This window comes from Mytilus galloprovincialis, chromosome 13 (assembly GCF_965363235.1).
Source record: "Mytilus galloprovincialis chromosome 13, xbMytGall1.hap1.1, whole genome shotgun sequence".
In the NCBI taxonomy this organism is placed as follows: domain Eukaryota; kingdom Metazoa; phylum Mollusca; class Bivalvia; order Mytilida; family Mytilidae; genus Mytilus; species Mytilus galloprovincialis.
Genome location: NC_134850.1, coordinates 19280750 through 19308710, shown reverse-complemented (window position 1 = coordinate 19308710; position 27961 = coordinate 19280750). Strand labels below are relative to the sequence as shown.

The following is a 27961-nucleotide window of genomic DNA, read 5'->3' as shown; positions in this document are numbered from 1 at the left end:
TTCTAACCAATGGAATTTATTGGAACAGCGGAGTATTCATTTTACATAATACATATGAAGCACTAGTTCAAAATAAATATATTAAATACAACTTGACTTTTTCTGTACATTTTTTCTTCTTCAGACAAATGAAAATGTTATCAAAGAAGCAGCGTTACAGAGTATGACATAAGAGTCTTTTCACTTTCACTTTTGATTCTAATTATAGCTCATCAATTTGTTACCAGCTCCTTCAAAGAACATGAAATCCTGTAACAAGAATTATTACATTTAGTTTTTTTTATAATTAAATATATATATACATATAAACTCATCATAGATTCAAGAATTGAAACTTTGAAACAATCGACTTCAAACTTAGTATACATGTTCCCTATGATATTATGATTTTCTAATTTTAATGCCAAATTAAAGTATTGGTCCCAATTTCACGGTCCAGTGAACATGTAAAATGATAGTGCGAGTGGGGCATCCGTGTACTATGGACACATTCTTGTTTGAATTGTTTTACATTTTTTCATGTTGGGGCTTTCCGTAGACGACTTTAAGGTATCGGTTTTCTCATTGTTGAAGGCCCATGATTTCTTGCATCCACTTCATTTCAACTGTGGTGGACCTGGATAGTTGCATCATTGACAATCCTATCACATCTGCTTGGTTTTGTTCATTGTTTATGTATAATTTCCTATCTTTTTTCGTCTCGTTTGAAAAATCTTCGGCGAAATTAAAAAAAAACAAAACTTACAATCAAGAAAACTGCTCCCAAAACACATACCTTTGCTTTTACATCAAGATTCATGGGAACTGCAAGTACAATATAACAATATAATATAATATATACACTGAATATGTAAGAAAGTAAGTTGATGAATACTTCGAAATTTTGTTTGAATCTTAATACCGTTACTTAATCTTTTAGATTCATTAAAATAAGTCAAGCCCGACAATAATTTCCATCAAGGCTTTGAAACTAAATACCTGTTCATTTTTATAAACATCGTGTAAATATTAGAATATAAAGACTACAATACAAAAACATCTATATAAGAACCAGTTGGTGGGTGGACACAAATATATGCTCAATTTCCTAAGGGGCATAGAATACTGGAAATTCATACGCGCTTTTAAAGGTACTTACAGTTAGCTCCGAATGTATTTTCATCAGTAAATATTTCTGCCATGCCTGGTTTTTTCGAAATCTTTCCAAGGTCTGCTGTTTCTTCTGCATTCTTAAGCTAGATAATAAAAGATTAACAAAAATGTAACAAGAGGCTGTCACAACGACAGCAAACCGGATTTATTAGCATTTATTTGTGTCCTGGCAATATCACAAGAACCATTACTGATGATTGGTGAAAGTGAAAATTGTCAATATCAAATTTGACCTCTATTTTGTCATCAGTATCAACATATTAAAATTTGAAAAGCTTAGATTGAATGGTTCGTGAGTAAATGCAACAACGTGAATGGAAACACCATTTTAGGATCTTTCAAGAACCATAACTCCTGAACGGTAAGAGTCAAAATCGTCATTATTTAACTTGACCTCTATTTTGTCATCAGTAACAACATATTAAAATTTGAAAAGCTTTGGTTGAATGGTTCATGAGAAAATGCACAGACACGACTGGAAACACCATTTTACGATCTTTCAAGAACCATAACCACTGAACGGTAAAAGTCAAAATCATCATTATTGAACTTGACCTCTATTTTGTCATCAGTAACAACATATTAAAATTTGAAAAGCTTTGGTTGAATGGTTCATGAGAAAATGCACGGACACAACTGGAAACACCATTTTTCAATCTTTCAAGAACCATAACTCCTGAACGGTATAAGTCAAAATCGTCATTATTGAACTTGACCTCCATTTTGTCACCAGTAACAACATATTAAAATTTGGGAAGCTTTGGATGAACAGTTCATGCGTAAATGCACGGACACGACTCTAAACGCCATTTTTCAATCTTTAAAGAACCATAACTCCTGAACGGTAAAAGTCAAATTGAACTTGACCTTCATTTAGTTGTTAGGAACACCATATTAAAATTTTAAAAGCTTTGGTTGAATGGTTCATGAGTTAATGCACGGACAACATTTGATTGCCGCCCGCCCGCCCGCCCGCCTGCCCGCCCGCCGACCATCCCCAAATTAATTTGTTTGGTTGTCTCGAATTGTATAAAGGTTAATTAAATGGTTTTATATTATTATTTGTGCCAAAAAAGTGTGTGACAAAAAACATAAACAAAATAAAATTATAGGAAAAATATAACAACTACATAAGTATAGTTTAATTTTATTCTAAACCTCTATCCATCATTTCTTACAGATAGTACAGGGTGAGGGTTCTCAAAATAGGGAACCAGGGGTGGATACAGCCATTTTTAAAAGAGGGTTCCCTACCCAGGATAAAGGGGGGTTCAACTAAATGTCGCCTTTCAAATGCATTGATTGTCCATAAAAAGGGGAGATTCCAATCCCGGAACCCTATCCCTGTATCCGCCACTGGGAACTATGGCTAAAAGTGTAAAAAAAATTGGAGAACTGTGACTAAAGAAACAAAAAATAATGAAAATTGACTGTAATAAGGAATAGAGTAAATGACATGCTAGTCAAAATAATATGACGTCTGACAAGGCTATTTTATTTTTTATCTGGGGCGCCTTCCTACGCATCGCAGAAAAAAATTATAAAATATCCTAGCCAGACGTCATAATTATTTGAACTATTGATGTGCTAATTTATATATTGAGAAAAGAGAAATGATGGACAAAAAGTATAAAAAAAAATAGAGACAAATGAGCGTAAAGAATAAATGATAAAGTAATGGAAAACACCCCATCCAGACCCTTGTTTATTTGAACAACAGTACTATTATTTTTGCTGAATAGTGCATATAGGCATTTCCCATTTGAATGGTTTAACAGTAGTAATTTTAGGGCCCTTTTTAGCTTGTTGTTCGGTGTGAGCCAAGGCTCCGTGTTGAAGGCCGTACATTGACCTATAATGGTTTATTTACTTTTATAATTTGTTATTTGGATGGAGAGTTGTCTCATTGGCACTAACACCACATCTTCCTATATCTATGTAAAATATCTTTTAAAGATTTCAGGTATATGAAATATTAACCGGTAGGACAGTATAAATTCTGTCCCTCCTTCCATGCAAAAAAAAACAACAAATTATGTGATTTATTGTTGAATTTTATTGCCACATTCAGTATTGGCTAGGTGTTGTGGCCAGGTTTTATTGGTGGTGGATACATTTAATATCTATAACTGGTATGATGAATTTAAGATATGAATGATTGAATGAAAAGTTACCTTTTAAATAACAGATACATGTAAGATAATTTAATGTTGCATATTAAGTAATACTTTATTTAAACATTATTTAATATACCTATTAAAAAGATTGATATGTTATTATGTTGATGGATTTAAGATATTGAAGTAAATGAATACATAAATAGAAAATTTGTGTTGCTGTATATGATTATTAACTTTTTTTGATGGAGGGCAGGACTTTTTCGGGACATTTGGATTGGGTGTTTTTAAGCTCAGGATTTTCTTTCGTGATTTTTTTTTTTTAAATTTGGGACCTCAGAAGATCATGTTTTTAGCCCGGGATTTTGGGATCAGGACCCCTGCAACATCCCCCACCTCCTTCTTTGACATATAATATAAAGTCATTAAAAATATATCAATTATTTACATCAAAATTCTAAAATAATTTCTTTATTTTTGTTGAATCATATAAACCTACTTTTGATTATTTAAGATTAAAATAAGAAGGATTTCAATTTAAATGAAATGATAACAAACATCTGAAAACAATCATAGTATATACATTATGAGATTTTCTCATGTTTACATGTAGCATAAAAAATGCCTATATATCCACTCCAAATGAGTATTTTGGGATAGTTGTCTCATTGGCAATTATTCACGTCTGATTAGTTTTCCATTAGTAAAATTCAAATAAAAAACATTCAATTCCAATTTAAATGTGAACCTTCTCATTCTTGGACCACATAGAAATTTGTAGACAATTAAAATATATTATAATTTCATATAACAACTGTAGAAAAGTTCGAAATTATTTTCATTTGATAATATCATCTGCATATATTATATATTTTCAGATAACAATAGGAATAAGAAGAGCAGGATTTCTATTTTGAGGATTTACATGTATGGGACAGAGGACTATTTGACTTGATTTTACTTTTAACTTGGACTTTTTAACAATAATACTCTTAAATTATTTAAAATATTTTATATGTATGTTTCATTTTAACATTATTTTTATGACTGTATTTATTTATCATTTAATAAACGTTTATTTCTAAACATTTTTATATTTTTAAATATACAATGTGAAACACTCAACCATTTTATATTGATAACGTGGGGTAAATGTACATGAGACAATAATGCTGTTGCAATACAATAAAACTTATTGTCATTGAAAAACCTGAGATTCATAGATGCAAAGCTAGCATATTCATTAGGGGTCCCCTTTTGTGGTTGATTAAATAGGGAATCACTGGAGCGGGCCCCTCTTAAGTCAGTCAGCAGCCCCCTAGAAAAAGTTCTGGATCCGTCACTGATATCAGGCATATACATGTATGTACTGTAGTATTTGAGACATAAAAAAAAAATCAAAGATATAAAAAGTAAACTTGATGGTCTTTAATGATTGATTAGGTGTGAAGGACTGAAATAGAAAGGTTTTAAAATCGTTCAGTTCTCCTAGACATAGTGAGGTATCCTTGAGGTCTCTCAAATGGTCTATCATGACGACTTTTCACTGTTTTTCTGAAGTGTGGTAACGCCTGCACCTAAATAAATCATTTTCAGTAGTCTCTCTTTTTTTATACTTTTTTGATGAAAAGTCTAAACTAATATTCAAATTAGAAAAAAGAAAACTGAGCAACTTGAACCCACAACATACATTAATTGATATCAGGTGTTCTGGAAGAGTAAGTAGATCCTGCTCCTTGTGTAGTATTAGGAATGAGATGTCCTGGTGCCCTTTTCCTATATGTTATCACATGATTTTGCAAATTATTGCAATTGTGTGCTTTTTGAGAATGGAGAAAAATGTGTGAAAAAGTATTATTTTGCATAAAAATCAGCACACAGATATAGGAATGGTATGATTCTGATTAAACTATAGATCCTGTGTCCAAGCTTTGTTTTTTTGTAGATTGGTGTAAAATAAAAATCTGGGTCAAGCATTAATATCAATGCAACATAACACAATCCCCAAAATCAGAGTGAGACTTTCATATGCCAATTTCAAAGTAGACCTTAGAAGTGATACAGCATTTTGTTAATGCTTTAAATGGTCATATAGCTCTGACATGTATTAAGAATTGGATGTACATGTACTAGGCATTGTGCATTCCTATTGAATGTTAATCTCAAGTTCTCAAGAGTTAAACATGCCCCACGGCCCAGACACACTCAAACATGAATGGTTAGTGTACACCATGTTGCTTGATATGCATGATAAGGACAGGACAGACATCAAGTTATAAACATGTGCGAGTGTCAACTTCCAACTTGCTTAGTTTTTTTTATATAAACAACAAGAACAAATACTAAAAATCAAGTGAAAATTATAGATGCATCAGATTAATATTTGTTGATTGGTACTTTTTTAAATTGACAAGTTGATTTCAGATTAATATTTACTGAATCAAAGAATGACTAACCATTACCCTACAAAAAATGGCTTAAAACAAAGATTAACTGAGTGCTTACACTTTGCACATGCGTAGGATTTTTATCCAGAGAATAACTTTTGACTTACCCCTTGCTGAAATTTTTGAAAAGTTGGGAAAAAAGGGGGTACTTCCAGACAACTGAAGTCATTTATATGGACAAATTCGTTCATATATTAACCTAGTTTCAATGTACTACATACATCTGTTACACATTGCAGCATAATTAGATAACTACAGAAAATGTAATACTGCGAGGAGTTTGAGCAGTCTGAGCAACATGAAAAACATCAACAAGTGACGGTGTAAAGCCTTCAACCCATCATCATTTTTAAGTAAAATATATTTAAAATCCTGGAAACATCATCACCCTTCATTGTATCAATCAGTTTCGTGGTTAAAAACTGTTAAATATGACATAATTGGCTTAATTTTGCGCCGAAATAACTCCAAAAACGTTAGAAAAGTGTTGAATTTTGACCTCCGGTTGAAGTATTTATTATGTAAATGTGAACACCAAGAAAACCCAAATAATGATTTTATCAAATAGTAAAAATAGATCTTTATTAGATAAACATTATTTTTATTTTGGTCCCCAACCATTAGAATCTGCTAAAGAATATAAATACTTAGGTATAGTCTTCAACAATAGAGGTAAACTTAATATAGCAGCTGAAAATCTTGCTGATAAAGCACGTAAGGCATATTTCGCCTTGAAATCAAAATTACCATATTCTAATTGTATTGCAGTGGAAAAATGGGTAAGACTTTTCAACTCATTAATTTCACCAATTATGACTTATGGATCTGAAATTTGGATCTCAGATTTTAATATAAATCTTGACACTGCTGATAAACTGCCATTTGAAAAGGTTCAGAATATGATTATGAAAAATATTCATGGTGTTCATGGTAAGGCTTCCAATTTAGCTTTACGTACAGAACTTAAACTATATCCAGTGTGTTTTATATCATATAAACTAATGTTTAAATACTATGCTAGATTAACTGACATTGAAGTTGGAAACAACCCAAAATTTGATTTATTAAAATCTGCATTCATTGAAGATAAAAAATTGTATACACAAAAGAGCTCTTGCTGGGTACAATCATTACATAAACTAAAAAAGTTAATCAACTTTGATTCACTTCAAATATCACATAATGTGTTTGAGGACTCACTAAAAAACTTTTATAAATGCAAGGTTTTGGGTCAACTTCAGCATATCAAATCTAATAACACAGGTAAACTAAGATTTTATAGTAAAATGTGCTCATCTTTTGACTTAAAAGCTTACTTAAGATTTGATATTAAGAAATATGATAGATCACTGCTTACAAAAATTAGAATAAGTGCACATTCACTTGCAATTGAAACTGGGAGATATAGCAAACCAAAAATTTTAGCAAGTGAAAGATACTGCAAACTTTGTAAAGATAAAGTGGAAGATGAAGTTCATTTTCTTTTATATTGTCCTCTATATAAAGACCTTCGAGAGAAGTTTGATATTTTCAATAACCTTAATAATGATGATGATATTAAATCAACGATTTATTTACTTAACCCAGTAAATCTGGTTGACACCAGACAAATATGTAATTATTTGTCAAGCTTTTGAACTTCGTAATAAAAATCTAATGTCAGTTGGTCTACCATAAGTATAATACTGAGTAATACTGTGATATTATATATATAATTAGTACTTGAAATGTTTCTTTATGTTGTATTTGCATAAATTGTCATGTTTAATGTGTTTGTATCTTGGAATACGCATTGTATCATATGTGCTTTGTCCAATAAAATATTTGAAAATTTGAAAATGTAAACAAGACTCAGAGTGACGGGGAATCCTATACATAGTCATGTGCCCATATGTTTCTGGGTCACATTTATTTATATCTCGACCAATGAAAAGCTTTAGGATGCATTTGTGTCAGTTCCTAGCAAACAGGGGGATTACCCGCGGTTTTTTGGAAATCTACGGAGGACGTCTTTGATTTATCATATTTCAGTAACGCAGCACTTATTTTAATACCTATTTTGGCAGTCGTGTGACAAAATCTATTCTAATGAAAAATTAACCTCAAATACTGATGGATGTTTTGTTGTTTTAATAAATTTATTGTCTGAAGCACAGGCTATGTTTTTGTTTACACGCTGGTTACAGCGCCACCTCGATATTTTTAGATTATCTCCCCTTTCCCGCGTGACCACCGGAAGGAGCTCTTCAATGTCACTGGCTTTCCCACTGCCAGCGAGCTTCACAAACTTATAATTCTTGATTATGACAATGTTACATATTGGTTCATCTTGCTGAAATCATTAGTTTTTTTATGTTGTGTTTTGTTTTGTTTTTTGCCATGACATTGTCATTTAGTTTTCGAATTATAAATTGAATATCCTTAGGCATCTTATGCCTCTCTTAAATATGTACTAGTACTTGCAAAACACTTAAATATAAAAAGAGATGTGATGTGATTGTCAAGGAGACAACTATCCACCAGAGTTTAAATGAAGTGAATGTACATGTAAGTATAGACCACTGAACGACCAATATTTTCCCGGGTAGCTGTCGTTGCGATTCCACCTAATGTGACTTGAGCATCAAAGACAACCCCGTCTCTGTCTATTCTGTACTATTCTCTCACAATAATGAACAATTACTTAGTTGCCAATAAAGCTTTTCGTTTGTTGTTGTGTACGTGTTATGATAAATTGTTTTACATTTCGAAGTCTTTTAAAGCTTTCCATGCGGTAAATATTTATTCATTGTTGAAGGCCATACGATGTCCTACAGTTCATTACTGTGTCACCTGGTGGGTGGAGAGTTGTCTCATTGGTTATTAAACATGTATCACATGTTCTATTTTTCAAATAATAGTTAGTGTAAGGTCAACAAGACAATGTTAAAAAGGGAATACATACTTTAGCAAAACAATAATTAGAAATAAAGCTTACCCTCAGCAGCAAAATAGATCTGTTGGTTTTGATTGTTGGTAATTTGATATTTGTTTGCCTGCTCCCAGCCAACAAAGGCTACAAAGAAAAACAGCATAAATAAAATATTATTATTTTGCTAGAAAATGCATTCGAGATATTAAACCGTGTCATGGAATTGAACTTCTTTGCAATCCTTTATAATGAGAGAAGTATACTTTAATTTCATTGCCACTTGGACAAAAAATACAACATTGTACTGTTCCTGATGAAATAAAGGATATAAACACATGAACACATATTGTAGCATAATTTAATTGCTTATAATAAAGGTTTCAGGTATAGTCAAACAGGAAGTTCTGTCAGCAGGAAAGTTGACATCATAAAATATTTCTAAGACATTTTAAATTTTACGTTATGGAATATTCGTGTCATCGATGATTACTGATATGTTCTTAATATCGTAACTACAATCCTAAACTATGTTCCCAACTGTGATAACATGAGCAACATGACGTGGAAACTAATCTGCTTACCCTTCCGGGGAACTTGAGATCACTAGCTCTCAGTTATGGTGTAGTTTGTGTTGCTTAGTCCTTTGTTAACTATGTTGTGTTTTGTGTACTATTGTTTGTCTGCTAAACTTTTTTCTTTTTTGGCCATGGCATTGTCCGTTTGTTTTGGACATAGAAGTTTGAATGTCCCTTTGGTATATTTCGCCCCTCTTTTACATGAGACTATAACAGACAATTTTTGTGAAAATACTTTAAGTAATAAATTTATATATTGGTACTGTCCTCGAAAAGTTATGAACAATATACTAAATTTTTGTAACTACTTGACGTTATATTTCAATTCTAGTACCGTAACTGACAAATAAAAAGTCTACTTTTGTAGAAAACGGATAAGTGTAAGCATTGCTTTCTGCTCAGCAATTTTGTTTTAAATGTTTACTGCATTGTATATGAGTTATCAAAAATATTTTTTGAATTTATAATCGAAACGAACCATAATACCTTCAATTAAATCCACTTGCTGTTTGATAATAACTGAGTCAATCTGTGTTAAATATTCCAGGCCGGACGGACAGCCTGCGGAAGCACCTACAGCCGGCATCCATTGTTGTTGGTTGGCTTGTGGTAATCCTGAAATAAGGAAACAAATCTATTCAGAGATACAGAAATAAAGTTCTACACAAATGTCAGTCACTCAGACTGAATAGGACACAATTTATGTGAAGCACTTCCACATTATGTGTTCCAAAGCACTTCCACATTATGTGAAGCACTTCCAAATTAGGTGAAGCACTTCCACATTATGTGAAGCACTTCCACATTATGTGATCAACCTTCTAACATTGACACGAGATGAGCAACACTGGTGGATTCATAAATTGTATAACGATTGAGGGGGCACTGAATGCTTCAGACTGAGGGAGCCCCCTCCAGTCATGCTTCAGTGATTCCCTATATAATCAACCATTTTTTTTCTCTCACAAAAATGGGGGGTGTCTCCTGGAAAGACCTCTAAATCCGCCCCGAGCAACAGTGGTAGATCCAGAAATTTTATAAGGGAAGGTGCACTGACTGCCCGGGCTCTCTCGTCTTTCTTCCTAAATCGGCTTCTGAACAACACAAATATTCAAAAGATGTCAATACCCATGCTTTTTCTAACCTTTACTAATTAAGTGTACTTATTTGTATGAAACATTTATAAATAAACTGCCAATTTTTTTGAAAATTGCAAATCTATCAAAGACTAACAGGGGAAAACAATGACTGTATTTACACCACAACAATAAATTAGTTGGCCCATAAGAGATTTTTCAAGGTAAACTATCCATTACAAGAAACAATGATTATAATTATAAAATCAAATTTAAATGCGAATACGTCATTGTAATTTTAATGTAAACATCATGTTAGATCATGTTAAACTTAAAGTCCATTTATAATACCACAGTCCAATTTAAATCCTTTATACTTCAAATAGAATATTTAAAACAAGTGATCAAACAGTTAAAAGCGCTACCAGGCAGAAGCTAGCGAACAATAGCTAGCGAACAATAAGCCAGCGAACAATAAGGCGATATATCGAGAAACCAAAAAACAGAATAAGACAACAACGGCCGTTAAATAAAAAAATATTTAAAAAGGCAGAAAATCAGTTAAAATATAGCAATTTAAACTCAATTTTGAAATGGTTTTTATCCAATCTATTGATTTAACAAGTCGCATAACTTTTTAGGCTAATATTCAGTACCACAATAACTATGCATCTATCAACGGATTATTTGTAGGTGTAGGGCCACCTATGCACCCTCTTAAATTTAGAACGTATGTAAAAGTAGTCCTACCCTGTAAAATATAGCACCTTTTATGTCATTGTTTAATCTAGAGCTCAAAATTTGAAAAAAATGTCAAAAAATTAGGAGGGTCGGCCTATTCCAGGGATTCTAGAGAAAAATAATGAGGGGTGTCACGGGAAATGACTATATAGGTCTTGTAGAGGAGAAACAGGCGCTTCTTTTGCGCTAGGTATCGAAGGGCGCTATGTTCAAAAATCTGAAACTAGAGCTCAAAATTTGAAAAAAATGTCAAAAAATTAGGGGGTCGGCCTATTCTAGGACTTCTAGAGAAAAATAATGAGGGGTGTCACGGGGTATGACTATATAGGTCTTGTAGAGGAGAAACAGGCGCTTCTTTTGCACTAGGTATCAAAGGGCGCTATGTTCAAAAATCTGAAACTAGAGCTCAAAATTCGAAAAAAATGTCCAAAAAATGGGGGTAGGGTCGGCCTATTCCAGGAATTCTAGAGAAAAATAATGAGGGGTGTCACGGAGAATGACTATATAGGTCTTGTAGAAAAGAAACAGGCGCTTCTTTTGCGCTAGGTATCGAAGGGCGCTATGTTCAAAAATCTGAAACTAGAGCTCAAAATTTGAAAAAAATGTCAAAAAATAGGGGGGTCGGCCTATTCTAGGGCTTCTAGAGAAAAATAATGAGGGGTGTCACGGAGAATGACTATATAGGTCTTGTAGAAAAGAAACAGGCGCTTCTTTTGCGCTAGGTATCGAAGGGCGCTATGTTCAAAAATCTGAAACTAGAGCTCAAAATTTGAAAAAAATGTCAAAAAATTAGGGGGGTCGGCCTATTCTAGGGCTTCTAGAGAAAAATAATGAGGGGTGTCACGGGGAATGACTATATAGGTCTTGTAGAGGAGAAACAGGCGCTTCTTTTGCGCTAGGTATCGAAGGGTGCTATGTTCAAAAATCTGAAACTAGAGCTCAAAATTTGAAAAAAATGTCAAAAAATTAGGGGGGTCGGCCTTTTCTAGGACTTCTAGAGAAAAATAATGAGGGGTGTCACGGGGTATGACTATATAGGTCTTGTAGAGGAGAAACAGGCGCTTCTTTTGCACTAGGTATGGAAGGGCGCTATGTTCAAAAATCTGAAACTAGAGCTCAAAATTTGAAAAAAATGTCAAAAAATTAGGGGGGTCGGCCTATTCTAGGACTTCTAGAGAAAAATAATGAGGGGTGTCACGGGGAATGACTATATAGGTCTTGTAGAGGAGAAACAGGCGCTTCTTTTGCGCTAGGTATCGAAGGGCACTTTGTTCAAAAATCTGAAACTAGAGCTCAAAATTTAAAAAAAGGCAAAAAATTAGGGGGGTCATCCAGTAGCGGCATAACACAAAAAAACTCATCATAAATACCAGACGCGCGTTTCATCTACAAAGACTCATTAGTGACGCTCGAATCAAAATAATGATTGAAAGGCCAAAATAAAGGACGAAGTTGAAGAACATTGAGAACATAACATTCCTAGTAGTTTTGCAAAATACAGGTAAGGCAGTCTATTCCTGGTGTAGAAAAACCTTAGTTTTTTCAAAAATTCAAAACGGTGTTAATTTATAAGATTATATCAATGATAAGCCAAGTCAACACAAGTGCTGACTACTGGGCTGGTGATACCCTCGGGGAAATAAATCTCTACCAGCAATGGCGTCGACTCAGTGGTTGCATTTTAAGTTTTAACTCATCATAGATACCAGTATTTAAATTTTATATTTACGCCAGACGCGCATTTCGTCTACAATATATCAGTGAATGTCCTGTGAAGGGAAAACAGGCGCATCGTTTGCGTAAGACTTTAAAGGGTGCTATAGAAAAAGGAAGATGTGGTGTGAGTGCCAATGAGACAACTCTCCATCCAAATAACAATTTTAAAAGTAAACCATTATAGGTTAAAGTACGGCCTTCAACACGGAGCCTTGGCTCACACCGAACAACAAGCTATAAAGAGCCCCAACATTACTAGTGTAAAACCATTCAAACGGGAAAACCAACGGTCTAATCTATATCAGCAAAACGAGAAACGAGAAACACGTATATATTACATAAACAAACGACAACTACTGTACATCAGATTCCTGACTTAGGACAGGTGCAAACATTTGCAGCGGGATTAAACGTTTTAATGGATCCAAACCTTCTCCCTTTTTCTGAAACAATAGCATAACATCACAACATAGAAAAACACACGATAAAATATCAATTGGTAGACTTAACTCAATCAAAAAACGTATGATTACACAATGAACGAATATATTTGATCTGCAATATCTGAATACAAATGCATAGTTAATTAAATATTAGAGACAAAAATTCATGAACAAAAAGCTAACAAACAAATTTAAACAAAGCCATGGCAGGACATCACTGAGAAATATTTAACCCTTCGAAAATATTGATCAATATTCACTTTAGAAAAAAACCGGTTTTAAAAAAAATAATTATAATCTTGAAGTTTATACAAATGTAGTAAGAATAATGCTATGTTCAATTTTGTCGAAAGGAACTAAAAACTTTTAATGAAAAACTCAACTGTCAGACAAGAACACGAAAACCAAAAAAAAACATATCATAGTCAGCAAAGACTAATTTGCAATTTCTTGTCATATAAAGTCATAATTTCCCCATCCGAATAACATGATAAAAGAGTTTGTAAAATGTGTTATGTAAATACTGATAAAAAAATGCTGATTACTGGCTGATTTTCTTTTTCAAGGGTATGTCGAAAAGAAAACGACGAAGATAAAAAGAACGTTAGTGCGAATGGCAGCTGGTATATAACCAAATTGGAATTGAAATTAAAAAACACTCTTTATTTTTTTATGATATAATTTGTTAAAATAGAACTAGTTAAACACTATTTAAATATCACCTGAGTTTGATCAATAATTATCGACTCGATAAGTTCTTATCTGCACATGCAGCTCCTGTACCCGTACACAGCAAAACATGTGTTTCATCCTCATTGTTTTCAACACTTTAAATAACCAAGTTTATAAAGTTATGTGATTGACACCTTGAAATAGGTCCTCCACAACTCATAACAGCAGCAAGATGGCAGATTATCAGCATGAGAGAGGCAGGAATGTCGCTGTGACAATTGCACGTATTGTCGTTCATCACTTTTCGAATATAAGTCGTTTAGAGAATACAAATTAGGCAATACACGATATAAAAGACTATCCGAGATCAAAAAGACCCCCTATGCCACCTGCTAGGGAAAATCAAGCATGATGAAGCTTAGTCAGAAAGAAACCCATTGCATACAATACAATCCTGAAAAGAGAGAGGTGGGCATACAGGAGCCTTTTGACAATAATTGTTCGAGATTGAATCATCTCTACTGGTTATTGTGCGATAAGACCATTTCAGGGACGTTTGCTTACGAACAGACACACAGTTATCCGTATCAAATGTAGTGCAGAGCTCGCCAAAATTGGAAATTAGCATCGTGGAGGAAGATCCAATGTTCAAATGGAATTCGGTTCATCTTCCTTGGCCAGATCGTAGCCCGGATTTGAACCATATCGAGCATATTTGGGACACTATTGGGCGGAAAGTGCACAAAAGGACACACCAGTTCAAACACATCATGAAATAAACAATGCCCTTCATCAGAAATGGTTGCTGCTACCTTAACAACATATTAGCCGATTCATGGCAGGAATCAAAAGACGTTGAGATGCGGTAATTCGTTTGATTGGAGGCTGCGCACAAAGTACTAATTCTTTGAGGTATAACGACCAACCATGATGCGAACAGTCATCTGAAGATTAATTTTGAAATACCTGACATTGTAAAGTTCGACTACAGTAAAAGTTGAAAAATGCATTTTTTGTACAAAAAACACTACATTTTGTTATTAAAATTGTGGTTGCCAATGTTATCATAAACTATGTTTCAATAATATCCTACACATATTTTATTATATTTCATCCAAAAAAAGAGGCTGATTTTTCAAGTTTTAAAAGATCAAGGTGCTGCAATACTTTTTTCCATGTGTATATATAATACAGCCGTGCGTAAGATGGGTCCATTAGGGTTGTTAACTAAGCGTCTTTTTGAAATAAGTCACTCGCCTATTGCAAATAAGCAGTCGATGCTCAACATAAGAATACAACGACTTGCAACTATGTGAGTTAAAGAACATAGGTTGTTAACTATGCACTATATAACCGACTTCATCTAGTCAGCCGTTTAACAAACCTCATCTTCACAAAAGTACAAATCGGTCTAGGTGTCTCTATAGAAAAGTTTGTTAAACGGATAAAATATTTCGACGTAAATTCGAGAAACGATGCTTGATCGTTGTTCGTTTGAGTGAAACTTGGATTACAGTTCTGTTTCAACAGAATAAAGAATTCACGTTTATTCTTCGCATCATTTATGTTTTACTTGCCAATATGACTAAGTGCCGCCCAAGACCAAGAAGTTGTGATGATCCAGGTTGCTTTTCATTCCATATTCAAGTCAAGCATTTTCATAAAACTATGGACGGAAAAGATTACCGAATTCAACAACAAAGAGATCAAAGTACTATGTATAATAATACACTGCGTTGATGTCTACTCTATCGATCCCGTAAGATTTGAGGAAACTCGAGTTTTTCTCGATCACTGAGATCATACCATGATGGGGAAGATGAACTAATACTTTAAAGCCAAATATATTCGCACTTGCGTGATTGGTACTTTAGATGATCTCTTAACCAACAAAAACACCACCAAACAGAGACCGACTTAGGACATGTGGCCGCAACTTATAAGAAATATGAAAGATAATAAGGTGAAGTGTAACTTGTATGCAGACATACTAATTATACAGCAGGGTCAGTTCCGCGTGATTACCAATTCCAGAATTTTAACAATGAGGAAAAACAGGGTTCCCGAACTTCTGAATACCGCGTATCGCATCTATAATCGTATAATTGGGGTGATGTAAATGATCTCTTGGAGGAATGGAAAGGTATTCTCAGTCATTTATTTCTTGGTTCAAACAATAAGACATGGAGTCACAACCTCTATTTTCAAACACAAAGGTTCGTGGTTCCATCTCCGTTTCTGGGAGACAATTTCAGGGACCAAATTTTCGGCTCTTCATTCACACCATTTGCGAGTATTATCTTCTGGAACAACGATAGTCTGTCGGAAGGATACGCGACTGATCACGTGTTAAAAGAGAGCCATACCACTTGCACGTAAAAGACAACTTGTTAGCTTCAAAAAAAGAGCAGCACTCGCACAATAAAAGTAGAAAGGGGTATGATTACTAGTAATTTAACTCATAATAACTTGTTTCCGAAATAACTATGATTAAACTAACATCTCTAGAAGGTCTATATTCTTGATGATTCTCCAAGACTGTAAAGGTTATGAGAATGTAAAGGTTACTACTTGTAACCAATGATTCAGCGGTTTTCTCTGATAAATCAGAGTAACTACTATGAATATATGCTGCATTCTATTAAACAAGAGATGTCGACGTGCATCAATTTAATTTGCGTGCCGGTGCTATTGAGAGGAGTGACTTGCGGGTACACATTGTCTGTAGGTGAAATTATGATATGTATTGGTGTATTAGAGGCAGTAACATGGCTATCTTAAAAAAACGATAGTATTGACGGGTAAGTTATAACTAGATGATTGTGAGGATTGAATAAAAAAAATATAATTTGACGGATTTCTTAATCTTAACGAACATTTACGGATTTGTATGCTAAATCTCTTCCACCACCTTTTTATAAGAGGAATCTTCTGCAATTTTATCATGATGACCTATATAAATGTCATTTTTTGTGAGTATGAATCTAAAATTTCTCAATTTTTATATCGAAACTATCCAGTTATGTATCCAAAATTCTTCTAAAGTCTTGTAAGTGCTCGTTCATTTCCGGAACAAATGGCTTTTAGCTTTGTATTACTTTTCCTTTCTTAAAATAGAAATAAAGGACTTCTTAACTATGTGAGAGATGTATTAATCATAGAAAGATGTCAAAGTGACGTGACATTACATTGAGTGCGGCACATAGTAAACGCCATGTGTGTGGTATTTACGAGAGGTATGAGTATGATGCAACGTATTACCCTCCATTTTTAAGGTTTCAATATCTACTCTAGTTTGTCTCAACACATCTCACTCCGTGAATCTATTCAATTTCTCTTTCTTGTTCTTCTTGTTTTGCTTACCAAACATTCATCACCTGGATCTCAGCTGCCGTTTAATTTTCGTGAAGTTAACAAATCAATGGTTCTGCATGTTTGAATTTGTGGTCATACTTGTCCAGCTTGTTCATTATTTTATTTTCACGTTCTTTTATTGCTGCATCATATTTTATTTGCATCCATTTTATATCCGTTTCATACGTGCTTTTGAATGAACCAACATTTCATTACAGAATCCGAAATGGCCCTCAGAGGTTTCAGGATGGTGATATTGTGGTAATTCATGTTCCAGTATCTGAAGAAACTATTCTTGATCGTCCTTTTTATCAATGACCCTTTCTGTTGTTACTTTCCCTGAAAAGTATTATTCAAGTTGGATGACCGTTTCCGATGGATTTGGGCTCTTTTTGGTGAGTCGTCCAAGTTCGTCCCAAAGATGTCCCATTGGCGATAATCTGAAGACAATACTGGCCACGGCAACACTCGAATGCGATTATTCTCCAAAATTCATTAAAATGTGTTTACAACGGGCGTTTTCTGTTTAAAATGTAGTTTAACGATGCCTTCGGAGAAACGGGAGAACTAGTGGAGCCAGAATTTCGTTCCTATACCCTTTTGCATTTAGGTTTCCTTCACTAATTGTCAGATTGGGGCGTTCCTGGTAGGTTATCCATCCCATACCATTAATTCGCCACCCTGAAGCCAATTTGTTTCCTGTACGCACGCATCAAAAAGCATGCCTTGTACCTGCGGCAGACCATGTCTCTGCCATCGATAAATGTCAAGTTGAATTTCGATTCAGCGGTAAAAAGGATTAGTCTCCATGTTAGTCTATGTCATCGAATCCGTACCCTCTCCATTCAACTCGCGACATCCTTCGATTCTGCATAAGGATAGATCACTTCAACTAACGACGAGCTCTTAGGCTGCCCAGATGAAGTCGGTTACAAACTGTTTGCGCATATAGCCTATTTTTGTTTCTTCCATGAGTTTCTCCAAATCGATTACGGAGATAAATAATGCGGATTTGCCAATCTTCACATAACTTCGTTTCACGTGAGTTGCAACCTCGGGGACGTTAAAATGTTGTACCAGTATCTCTAAGACGAGTCTTTAGCGCCTTTCAAAGTCATTCTAGAGACATTGAATAGTGCTCGATACATTTAATGATCAAAAGGACAACTCAGTTCCATCTCGCTCTATAAAGGTAAATGGTTGAAAAAATGCGTATTTGTTTGAAATCGGAAAATGGCGTAAAGTTATCTTCGAATTTAAAAGAAAATACTAAATGATCATGAATAGATTATTCAGGTCATTAGTTTTAATCGTGAAAATATTACAAACTAATATATTAAATATATTTTACTTAAAAAGCAAAGTAATGTTTCTTTTTTTTTATATATATATATATACACATGGAAAAAAGTATTGCAAAATATTGATTTTTTAAAACTTGAATAATCAGCCTTTATTTTGGATGGAATATGATAAAATATTTGTAAAATAATATTGAAACATAGTTTATGAAAACATTGGCATTTCAACGAACAAAAAATGTTTGAAAAAAAAAAATATTTATCTAACCACAATTCTAAAAACAAAATGAGGTGTTTTTTTGTACAAAAAACTGCATTTTACAACTTTTACTGTAGTCGAACTTTACAATGTCAGACATTTCAAAATTAATCTTAAGATGATTGTTCACATCATGGTTAATCGTTATACGCCAAAGAAATAGCACTTTGTGCGCAGTCTCCATTTAAACGGTCAACCGCCACTTAACGTCTTATGATTTCTGCCATAAATCGACTAATTTGTTGCTTAGGTAGCAGCAACCATTTCTGATGAAGGGCATTGTTTATTTCATCACGATATTTAAATAGTGTTTAACTAGTTCTATTTTAACAAATTATATCATAAAAAAATAAAGAGTGTTTTTTTTAATTTCAATTCCAATTTGGTTATATACCAGTTGGCAATCGCACTAAAGTTTTTTTTATCTTCGTCGTTTTCTTTTCGACATACCCTTGAAAAAGAAAATCAGCCAGTAATCAGCATTTTTTTTATCAGTATTTCCATAACACATTTTACAAAATACTTTTTTCCATGTGTATACATGTACATCTATTTTTATCAGACAACACCCGCACATGCACGAGGGTACTTATACCGTCTTTAAGGTTGTGGCGCTTGTATTGTCATTGATAAAGTTAACTGGTCTGTATGTAGTTTTACTATCATACTTTTTTAACAATGCAGTATTCTTTGCTGATTTTGGTTATCTGGTACAAAACCTCTGATATGAAAAAAACTTTTGAAAGAATAAAAAGTAGACTGTCTGTTAAGTATGTAAGTGTATATAGAACTTTAGGTTATATACCAGCTGGTATTCGCACTAAAGTTCTTTCATCTTCGTCGTTTTCTTTTCGACATACCCTTGAAAAAGAAAATCAGCCAGTAATCAGCATTCTTTTTATCAATATTTACATAACACATTTTACAAACTCTTTTATCATGTTATTCGGATGGGGAAATTAGGACTTTATATGACAAGATTTTGAAAATTAGTTTTTACTGACTCTGATATGTTGGTTTTTTTTTTTGGTTTTCGCGTTCTTGTCTGACAGTTGAGTTTTTATTTTTTTTTGGTTCCTTTCGACAAAATTGAACATAGCACCTTTTGAAGTCTTACGCAAACGATGCGCCTGTTTTCCCTTCACAGGACATTCACTGATATATTGTAGACGAAACGCGCGTCTGGCGTAAATATAAAATTAAAATACTGGTATCTATGATGAGTTAAAACTTAAAATGCAAGCTCTGAGTCGATGCCACTGCTGGTAAAGATTTATTTCCCCGAGGGTATCACCATCCCAGTAGTTGGCACTTGTGTGTTGACTTGGCTTATCATTAATATAATCTTATAAATTAACACCGCTTTGAATTTTTGAAAAAAAACTAAGGTTTTTCTACACCAGGAATAAACTGTCTTACCTGTATTTGGCAAAACTGCTAGGAATGTTATGTTCTCAATGATCTTCAACTTCGTCCTTTATTTTGGCCTTTCAACCATTATTTTGATTCGAGCGTCACTAATGAGTCTTTTGTAGACGAAACGCGCGTCTGGTATTTATGATGAGTTTTTTTTTGTTATGCCGCTGCTGGGTGACCCCCTAATTTTTTGACATTTTTTTCAAATTTTGAGCTCTAGTTTCAGATTTTTGAACATAGCGCCCTTCGATACCTAGCGCAAAAGAAGCGCCTGTTTCTCTTCTACAAGACCTATATAGTCATACCCCGTAACACCCTTCATTATTTTTCTCTAGAAGTCCTAGAATAGGCCGACCCCCTAATTTTTTGACATTTTTTTCAAATTTTGAGCTCTAGTTTCAGATTTTTGAACATAGCGATCTTCGATACCTAGCGCAAAAGAAGCGCCTGTTTCTCTTCTACAAGATCTATATAGTCATACCCCGTGACACCACTCAGTATTTTTCTCTAGAACTCCTGGAATAGGCCAACCCTACCCCCATTTTTGGACATTTTTTTTTTCGAATTTTGAGCTCTAGTTTCAGATTTTTGAACATAGCACCCTTCGATACCTAGTGCAAAAGAAGCGCCTGTTTCTCCTCTACAAGACCTATATAGTCATACCCCGTGACACCCCTCATTATTTTTCTCTAGAAGTCCTGGAATAGGCCGACCCTACCTCCATTTTTTGGACATTTTTTTCGAATTTTGAGCTCTAGTTTCAGATTTTTGAACATAGCGCCCTTCGATACCTAGTGCAAAAGAAGCGCCTGTTTCTCCTCTACAAGACCTATATAGTCATTCCCTGTGACACCCCTCATTATTTTTCTCTACAACTCCTAGAATAGGCAGACCCCCCTATTTTTTTGACATTTTTTTCAAATTTTGAGCTCTAGTTTCAGATTTTTGAACATAGCGCCCTTCGATACCTAGCGCAAAAGAAGCGCCTGTTTCTCCTCTACAAGACCTATATAGTCATACCCCGTGACACCCCTCATTATTTTTCTCTAGAACTCCTGGAATAGGCCGATCCTACCCCCATTTTTTGGACATTTTTTTCGAATTTTGAGCTCTAGTTTCAGATTTTTGAACATAGCGCCCTTTGATACCTAGTGCAAAAGAAGCGCCTGTTTCTCCTCTACAAGACCTATATAGTCATACCCCGTGACACCCCTCATTATTTCTCTCTAGAAGTCCTAGAATAGGCCGACCCCCCTAATTTTTTGACATTTTTTTCAAATTTTTAGCTCTAGTTTCAGATTTTTGAACATAGCGCCCTTCGATACCTAGCGCAAAAGAAGCGCCTGTTTCTCCTCTACAAGACCTATATAGTCATTCCCCGTGACACCCCTCATTATTTTTCTCTGAAAGTCCTAGAATAGGCCGACCCCCCTATTTTTTTGACATTTTTTTCAAATTTTGAGCTCTAGTTTCAGATTTTTGAACATAGCGCCCTTCGATACCTAGCGCAAAAGAAGCGCCTGTTTCTCTTCTACAAGACCTATATAGTCATACCCCGTGACACCCCTCATTATTTTTCTCTAGAAGTCCTAGAATAGGCCGACCCCCCTAATTTTTTGACATTTTTTTCAAATTTTGAGCTCTAGTTTCAGATTTTTGAACATAGCAATCTTCGATACCTAGCGCAAAAGAAGCGCCTGTTTCTCTTCTACAAGACCTATATAGTCATACCCCGTGACACTACTCATTATTTTTCTCTAGAACTTCTGGAATAGGCCGACCCTACCCCCATTTTTTGGACATTTTTTCGAATTTTGAGCTCTAGTTTCAGATTTTTGAACATAGCACCCTTCGATACCTAGTGCAAAAGAAGCGCCTGTTTCTCCTCTACAAGACCTATATAGTCATTCCCCGTGACACCCCTCATTATTTTTCTCTACAACTCCTAGAATAGGCAGACCCCCCTATTTTTTTGACATTTTTTTCAAATTTTGAGCTCTAGTTTCAGATTTTTGAACATAGCACCCTTCGATACCTAGTGCAAAAGAAGCGCCTGTTTCTCCTCTACAAGACCTATATAGTCATACCCCGTGACACCCCTCATTATTTTTCTCTAGAAGTCCTGGAATAGGCCGACCCTACCTCCATTTTTTGGACATTTTTTTCGAATTTTGAGCTCTAGTTTCAGATTTTTGAACATAGCGCCCTTCGATACCTAGTGCAAAAGAAGCGCCTGTTTCTCCTCTACAAGACCTATATAGTCATTCCCTGTGACACCCCTCATTATTTTTCTCTACAACTCCTAGAATAGGCAGACCCCCCTATTTTTTTGACATTTTTTTCAAATTTTGAGCTCTAGTTTCAGATTTTTGAACATAGCGCCCTTCGATACCTAGCGCAAAAGAAGCGCCTGTTTCTCCTCTACAAGACCTATATAGTCATACCCCGTGACACCCCTCATTATTTTTCTCTAGAACTCCTGGAATAGGCCGATCCTACCCCCATTTTTTGGACATTTTTTTCGAATTTTGAGCTCTAGTTTCAGATTTTTGAACATAGCGCCCTTTGATACCTAGTGCAAAAGAAGCGCCTGTTTCTCCTCTACAAGACCTATATAGTCATACCCCGTGACACCCCTCATTATTTCTCTCTAGAAGTCCTAGAATAGGCCGACCCCCCTAATTTTTTGACATTTTTTTCAAATTTTTAGCTCTAGTTTCAGATTTTTGAACATAGCGCCCTTCGATACCTAGCGCAAAAGAAGCGCCTGTTTCTCCTCTACAAGACCTATATAGTCATTCCCCGTGACACCCCTCATTATTTTTCTCTGAAAGTCCTAGAATAGGCCGACCCCCCTATTTTTTTGACATTTTTTTCAAATTTTGAGCTCTAGTTTCAGATTTTTGAACATAGCGCCCTTCGATACCTAGCGCAAAAGAAGCGCCTGTTTCTCTTCTACAAGACCTATATAGTCATACCCCGTGACACCCCTCATTATTTTTCTCTAGAAGTCCTAGAATAGGCCGACCCCCCTAATTTTTTGACATTTTTTTCAAATTTTGAGCTCTAGTTTCAGATTTTTGAACATAGCAATCTTCGATACCTAGCGCAAAAGAAGCGCCTGTTTCTCTTCTACAAGACCTATATAGTCATACCCCGTGACACTACTCATTATTTTTCTCTAGAACTTCTGGAATAGGCCGACCCTACCCCCATTTTTTGGACATTTTTTCGAATTTTGAGCTCTAGTTTCAGATTTTTGAACATAGCACCCTTCGATACCTAGTGCAAAAGAAGCGCCTGTTTCTCCTCTACAAGACCTATATAGTCATTCCCCGTGACACCCCTCATTATTTTTCTCTACAACTCCTAGAATAGGCAGACCCCCCTATTTTTTTGACATTTTTTTCAAATTTTGAGCTCTAGTTTCAGATTTTTGAACATAGCGCCCTTCGATACCTAGCGCAAAAGAAGCGCCTGTTTCTCCTCTACAAGACCTATATAGTCATACCCCGTGACACCCCTCATTATTTTTCTCTAGAACTCCTGGAATAGGCCGACCCTACCCCCATTTTTTGGACATTTTTTTCGAATTTTGAGCTCTAGTTTCAGATTTTTGAACATAGCGCCCTTTGATACCTAGTGCAAAAGAAGCGCCTGTTTCTCCTCTACAAGACCTATATAGTCATACCCCGTGACACCCCTCATTATTTCTCTCTAGAAGTCCTAGAATAGGCCGACCCCCCTAATTTTTTGACATTTTTTTCAAATTTTGAGCTCTAGTTTCAGATTTTTGAACATAGCGCCCTTCGATACCTAGCGCAAAAGAAGCGCCTGTTTCTCCTCTACAAGACCTATATAGTCATTCCCCGTGACACCCCTCATTATTTTTCTCTGAAAGTCCTAGAATAGGCCGACCCCCCTATTTTTTTGACATTTTTTTCAAATTTTGAGCTCTAGTTTCAGATTTTTGAACATAGCGCCCTTCGATACCTAGCGCAAAAGAAGCGCCTGTTTCTCTTCTACAAGACCTATATAGTCATACCCCGTGACACCCCTCATTATTTTTCTTTAGAAGTCCTAGAATAGGCCGACCCCCCTAATTTTTTGACATTTTTTTCAAATTTTGAGCTCTAGTTTCAGATTTTTGAACATAGCAATCTTCGATACCTAGCGCAAAAGAAGCGCCTGTTTCTCTTCTACAAGACCTATATAGTCATACCCCGTGACACCACTCATTTTTTTTCTCTAGAACTCCTGGAATAGGCCGACCCTACCCCCATTTTTTGGACATTTTTTCGAATTTTGAGCTCTAGTTTCAGATTTTTGAACATAGCACCCTTCGATACCTAATGCAAAAGAAGCGCCTGTTTCTCCTCTACAAGACCTATATAGTCATACCCCGTGACACCCCTCATTATTTTTCTCTAGAAGTCCTGGAATAGGCCGACCCTACCCCCTTTTTTTGGACATTTTTTTCGAATTTTGAGCTCTAGTTTCAGATTTTTGAACATAGCGCCCTTCGATACCTAGTGCAAAAGAAGCGCCTGTTTCTCTTCTACAAGACCTATATAGTCATTCCCCGTGACACCCCTCGTTATTTTTCTCTAGAACTCCTAGAATAGGCCGACCCCCCTATTTTTTTGACATTTTTTTCAAATTTTGAGCTCTAGTTTCAGATTTTTGAACATAGCGCCCTTCGATACCTAGTGCAAAAGAAGCGCCTGTTTCTCTTCTACAAGACCTATATAGTCATTTCCCGTGACACCCCTCATTATTTTTCTCTAGAAGCCCTGGAATAGGCCGACCCCCCTAATTTTTTGACATTTTTGTCAAATTTTGAGCTCTAGTTTCAGATTTTTGAACATAGCGCCCTTCGATACCTAGCGCAAAAGAAGCGCCTGTTTCTCTTCTACAAGACATATATAGTCATACCCCGTGACACCCCTCATTATTTTTCTCTAGAACTCCTGGAATAGGCCGACCCTACCCCCATTTTTTTGACATTTTTTTCGAATTTTGAGCTCTAGTTTCAGATTTTTGAACATAGCGCCCTTCGATACCTAGTGCAAAAGAAGCGCCTGTTTCTGTTCTACAAGACCTATATAGTCATTCCCCGTGATACCTCTCATTATTTTTCTCTAGAAGTCCTAAAATAGGCCGACCCCCTAATTTTTTGACATTTTTTTCAAATTTTGAGCTCTAGTTTCAGATTTTTGAACATAGCGCCCTTCGATACCTAGCGCAAAAGAAGCGCCTGTTTCTCCTCTACAAGACCTATATAGTCATTCCCCGTGACACCCCTCATTATTTTTCTCTAGAAGTCCTAGAATAGGCCGACCCCCCTAATTTTTTGACATTTTTTTCAAATTTTGAGCTCTAGTTTCAGATTTTTGAACATAGCGCCCTTCGATACCTAGCGCAAAAGAAGCGCCTGTTTCTCTTCTACAAGACCTATATAGTCATACCCCGTGACACCCCTCATTATTTTTCTCTAGAAGCCCTGGAATAGGCCGACCCCCCTAATTTTTTGACATTTTTTTCAAATTTTGAGCTCTAGTTTCAGATTTTTGAACATAGCGCCCTTCGATACCTAGCGCAAAAGAAGCGCCTGTTTCTCTTCTACAAGACATATATAGTTATACTCCGTGACACCCCTCATTATTTTTCTCTAGAACTCCTGGAATAGGCCGACCCTACCCCCATTTTTTGGACATTTTTTTCAAATTTTGAGCTCTAGTTTCAGATTTTTGAACATAGCGCCCTTCGATACCTAGTGCAAAAGAAGCGCCTGTTTCTCCTCTACAAGACCTATATAGTCATTCCCCGTGACACCCCTCATTATTTTTCTCTAGAATCCCTGGAATAGGCCGACCCTCCTAATTTTTTGACATTTTTTTCAAATTTTGAGCTCTAGATTAAACAATGACATAATAGGTGCTATATTTTACAGGGTAGGACTACTTTTACATACGTTCTAAATTGAAGAGGGTACATAGGTGGCCCTACACCTACAAATAATCCGTTGATAGATGCATAGTTATTGTGGTACTGAATATTAGCCTAAAAAGTTATGCGACTTGTTAAATCAATAGATTGGATAAAAACCATTTCAAAATTGAGTTTAAATTGCTATATTTTAACTGATTTTCTGCCTTTTTAAATATTTTTTTTATTTAACGGCCGTTGTTGTCTTATTCTGTTTTTTGGTTTCTCGATATATCGCCTTATTGTTCGCTGGCTTATTGTTCGCTAGCTATTGTTCGCTAGCTTCTGCCTGGTAAAAGCGCTGGACAAAACTTATTTCACAAATATTTATTTTAATTCTTAATTCCTTTGTACACACTTGGCTAGTAATAAATACCTAACTCCTTTTACTAATTTTTATAATTATAAAGCCAACCTTTTTTACCTTACGCCATAAATAGTAACTGTTTATACAGTGATATTTCGCAAGAAATTCAACTTGGTTTCCACAAGGATTTGTATAGCAAGATGTCCATACGTACTCCCTGTGATACAAACGATACAACAACAAAGACTGGTTAAATTACTCGAGTACAGTGGCGGATTCAGGGGAGGGGGAGGGCGTTGGACCCCCATTTTGAACGATTAATGCATTTGTATAAGGGACATATACACATGTTGTTGTGTAAGCTTGATACCCCAATTGTTTAACTGATAATTCATCTTGTAATGAATTTTTCCACTTTAGATAAACTACATTTCTTAGCTTCAACCATAATGAGCACTGGCAGGGATGATTCCGATACCAGTATCGAACACAACAAACACTGACAATTCGAAGTTATAAAACTTTATGAGCACCAGCAGGGGTGATTTCGCAATCAATATCGAACACAACGAAAATTGACAATTTGAGGTCATCAAAATAATTTAAAGACTGAGTGAAATTCAAGTAGCAATTGTTTTCTTCATTTTCTAACTACAATGAATAAAAATCGTTCGATGTTTTAACTTCATACATTTATATTACAAAGGAAGAATATACGCATAACAATGTAAAAAAAAATAATATGTTTTCATGTATGCATACACGTGTTATTTGTATGACTGTTTTATTCTCCTGAACGGAGTAGTGTGCTTTGGTGGTTAATTGTCTAAAGAGACCGATAAAGGAACTACCAGTGAACGACAAGAGAACGGTGTAGATATTAACAACAAACCTGGTGGCAGTGCTGGTGGTTGGTTGGTATATGGTTGTTGTTGGTTGGTATATGCTGGTGGCTGCGACCCATCTTGTCCGGGATGTACTGAAATAAATTACATACATATTTTAATATTCTTGACAACAATGGGATATGGAACTAAAAAAATAGAAAACACAAATTAAAGTTACACATATTTTTGTATAGGAAAATTAAACAAAATCAAATGAAATATAGGGGAGTCCCTGATTGTCACCCCAGCCCTCCTGTTTAAGAACTTGTAAACTATCAAGATTCCCACCCCGAAACAATAATTTTCATATATTCGTGTACGGAACAGAAATGGGTGGCGCTTCTCGACACTCTAAATGCCGTGCTGCACTCCCATGCATTATAATATTAAATTTCAGTATTGTTCATTAAAAATACTTGTTAATAGAGAAATAAATTTCAATGAAGTGGAATTTATTCAAAATCGATAGTTGTAATTACCGATTATATGTAGCTTGTTTGATTTTTAAAGAAAATATTTTTGTATCGATGTTCTCGCAATCCCATCACATTGAAATAATATAATATGCTATGTAAATACATAACTAAATTAAATGTATA

The 27961-nt window shown here is 35.1% G+C and overlaps 1 protein-coding gene across 2 annotated transcripts; it reads right to left on the bottom strand.

Annotated features, from left to right (window-relative positions):
- Positions 1–27512, bottom strand: LOC143056758 (phospholipid scramblase 1-like). 2 transcript variants are annotated; one of them, XM_076229909.1, is made up of 6 exons: positions 27368–27512; positions 9681–9817; positions 8694–8771; positions 1139–1235; positions 746–804; positions 1–249 (listed from the first exon to the last, which is right to left on the bottom strand). In XM_076229909.1, the coding sequence occupies exons 2-6, from the start codon at positions 9786–9788 to the stop codon at positions 199–201; spliced, it is 393 nt and encodes a 130-aa protein (XP_076086024.1). In that variant the 5' UTR covers positions 9789–9817; positions 27368–27512; the 3' UTR covers positions 1–198. The 2 variants fall into 2 exon arrangements, with proteins under 2 accessions (XP_076086024.1, XP_076086025.1); XM_076229910.1 differs by lacking the exon at positions 9681–9817 and having other exon boundaries at positions 27368–27466.
- Between the last annotated feature and the right edge of the window lie 449 nt (positions 27513–27961).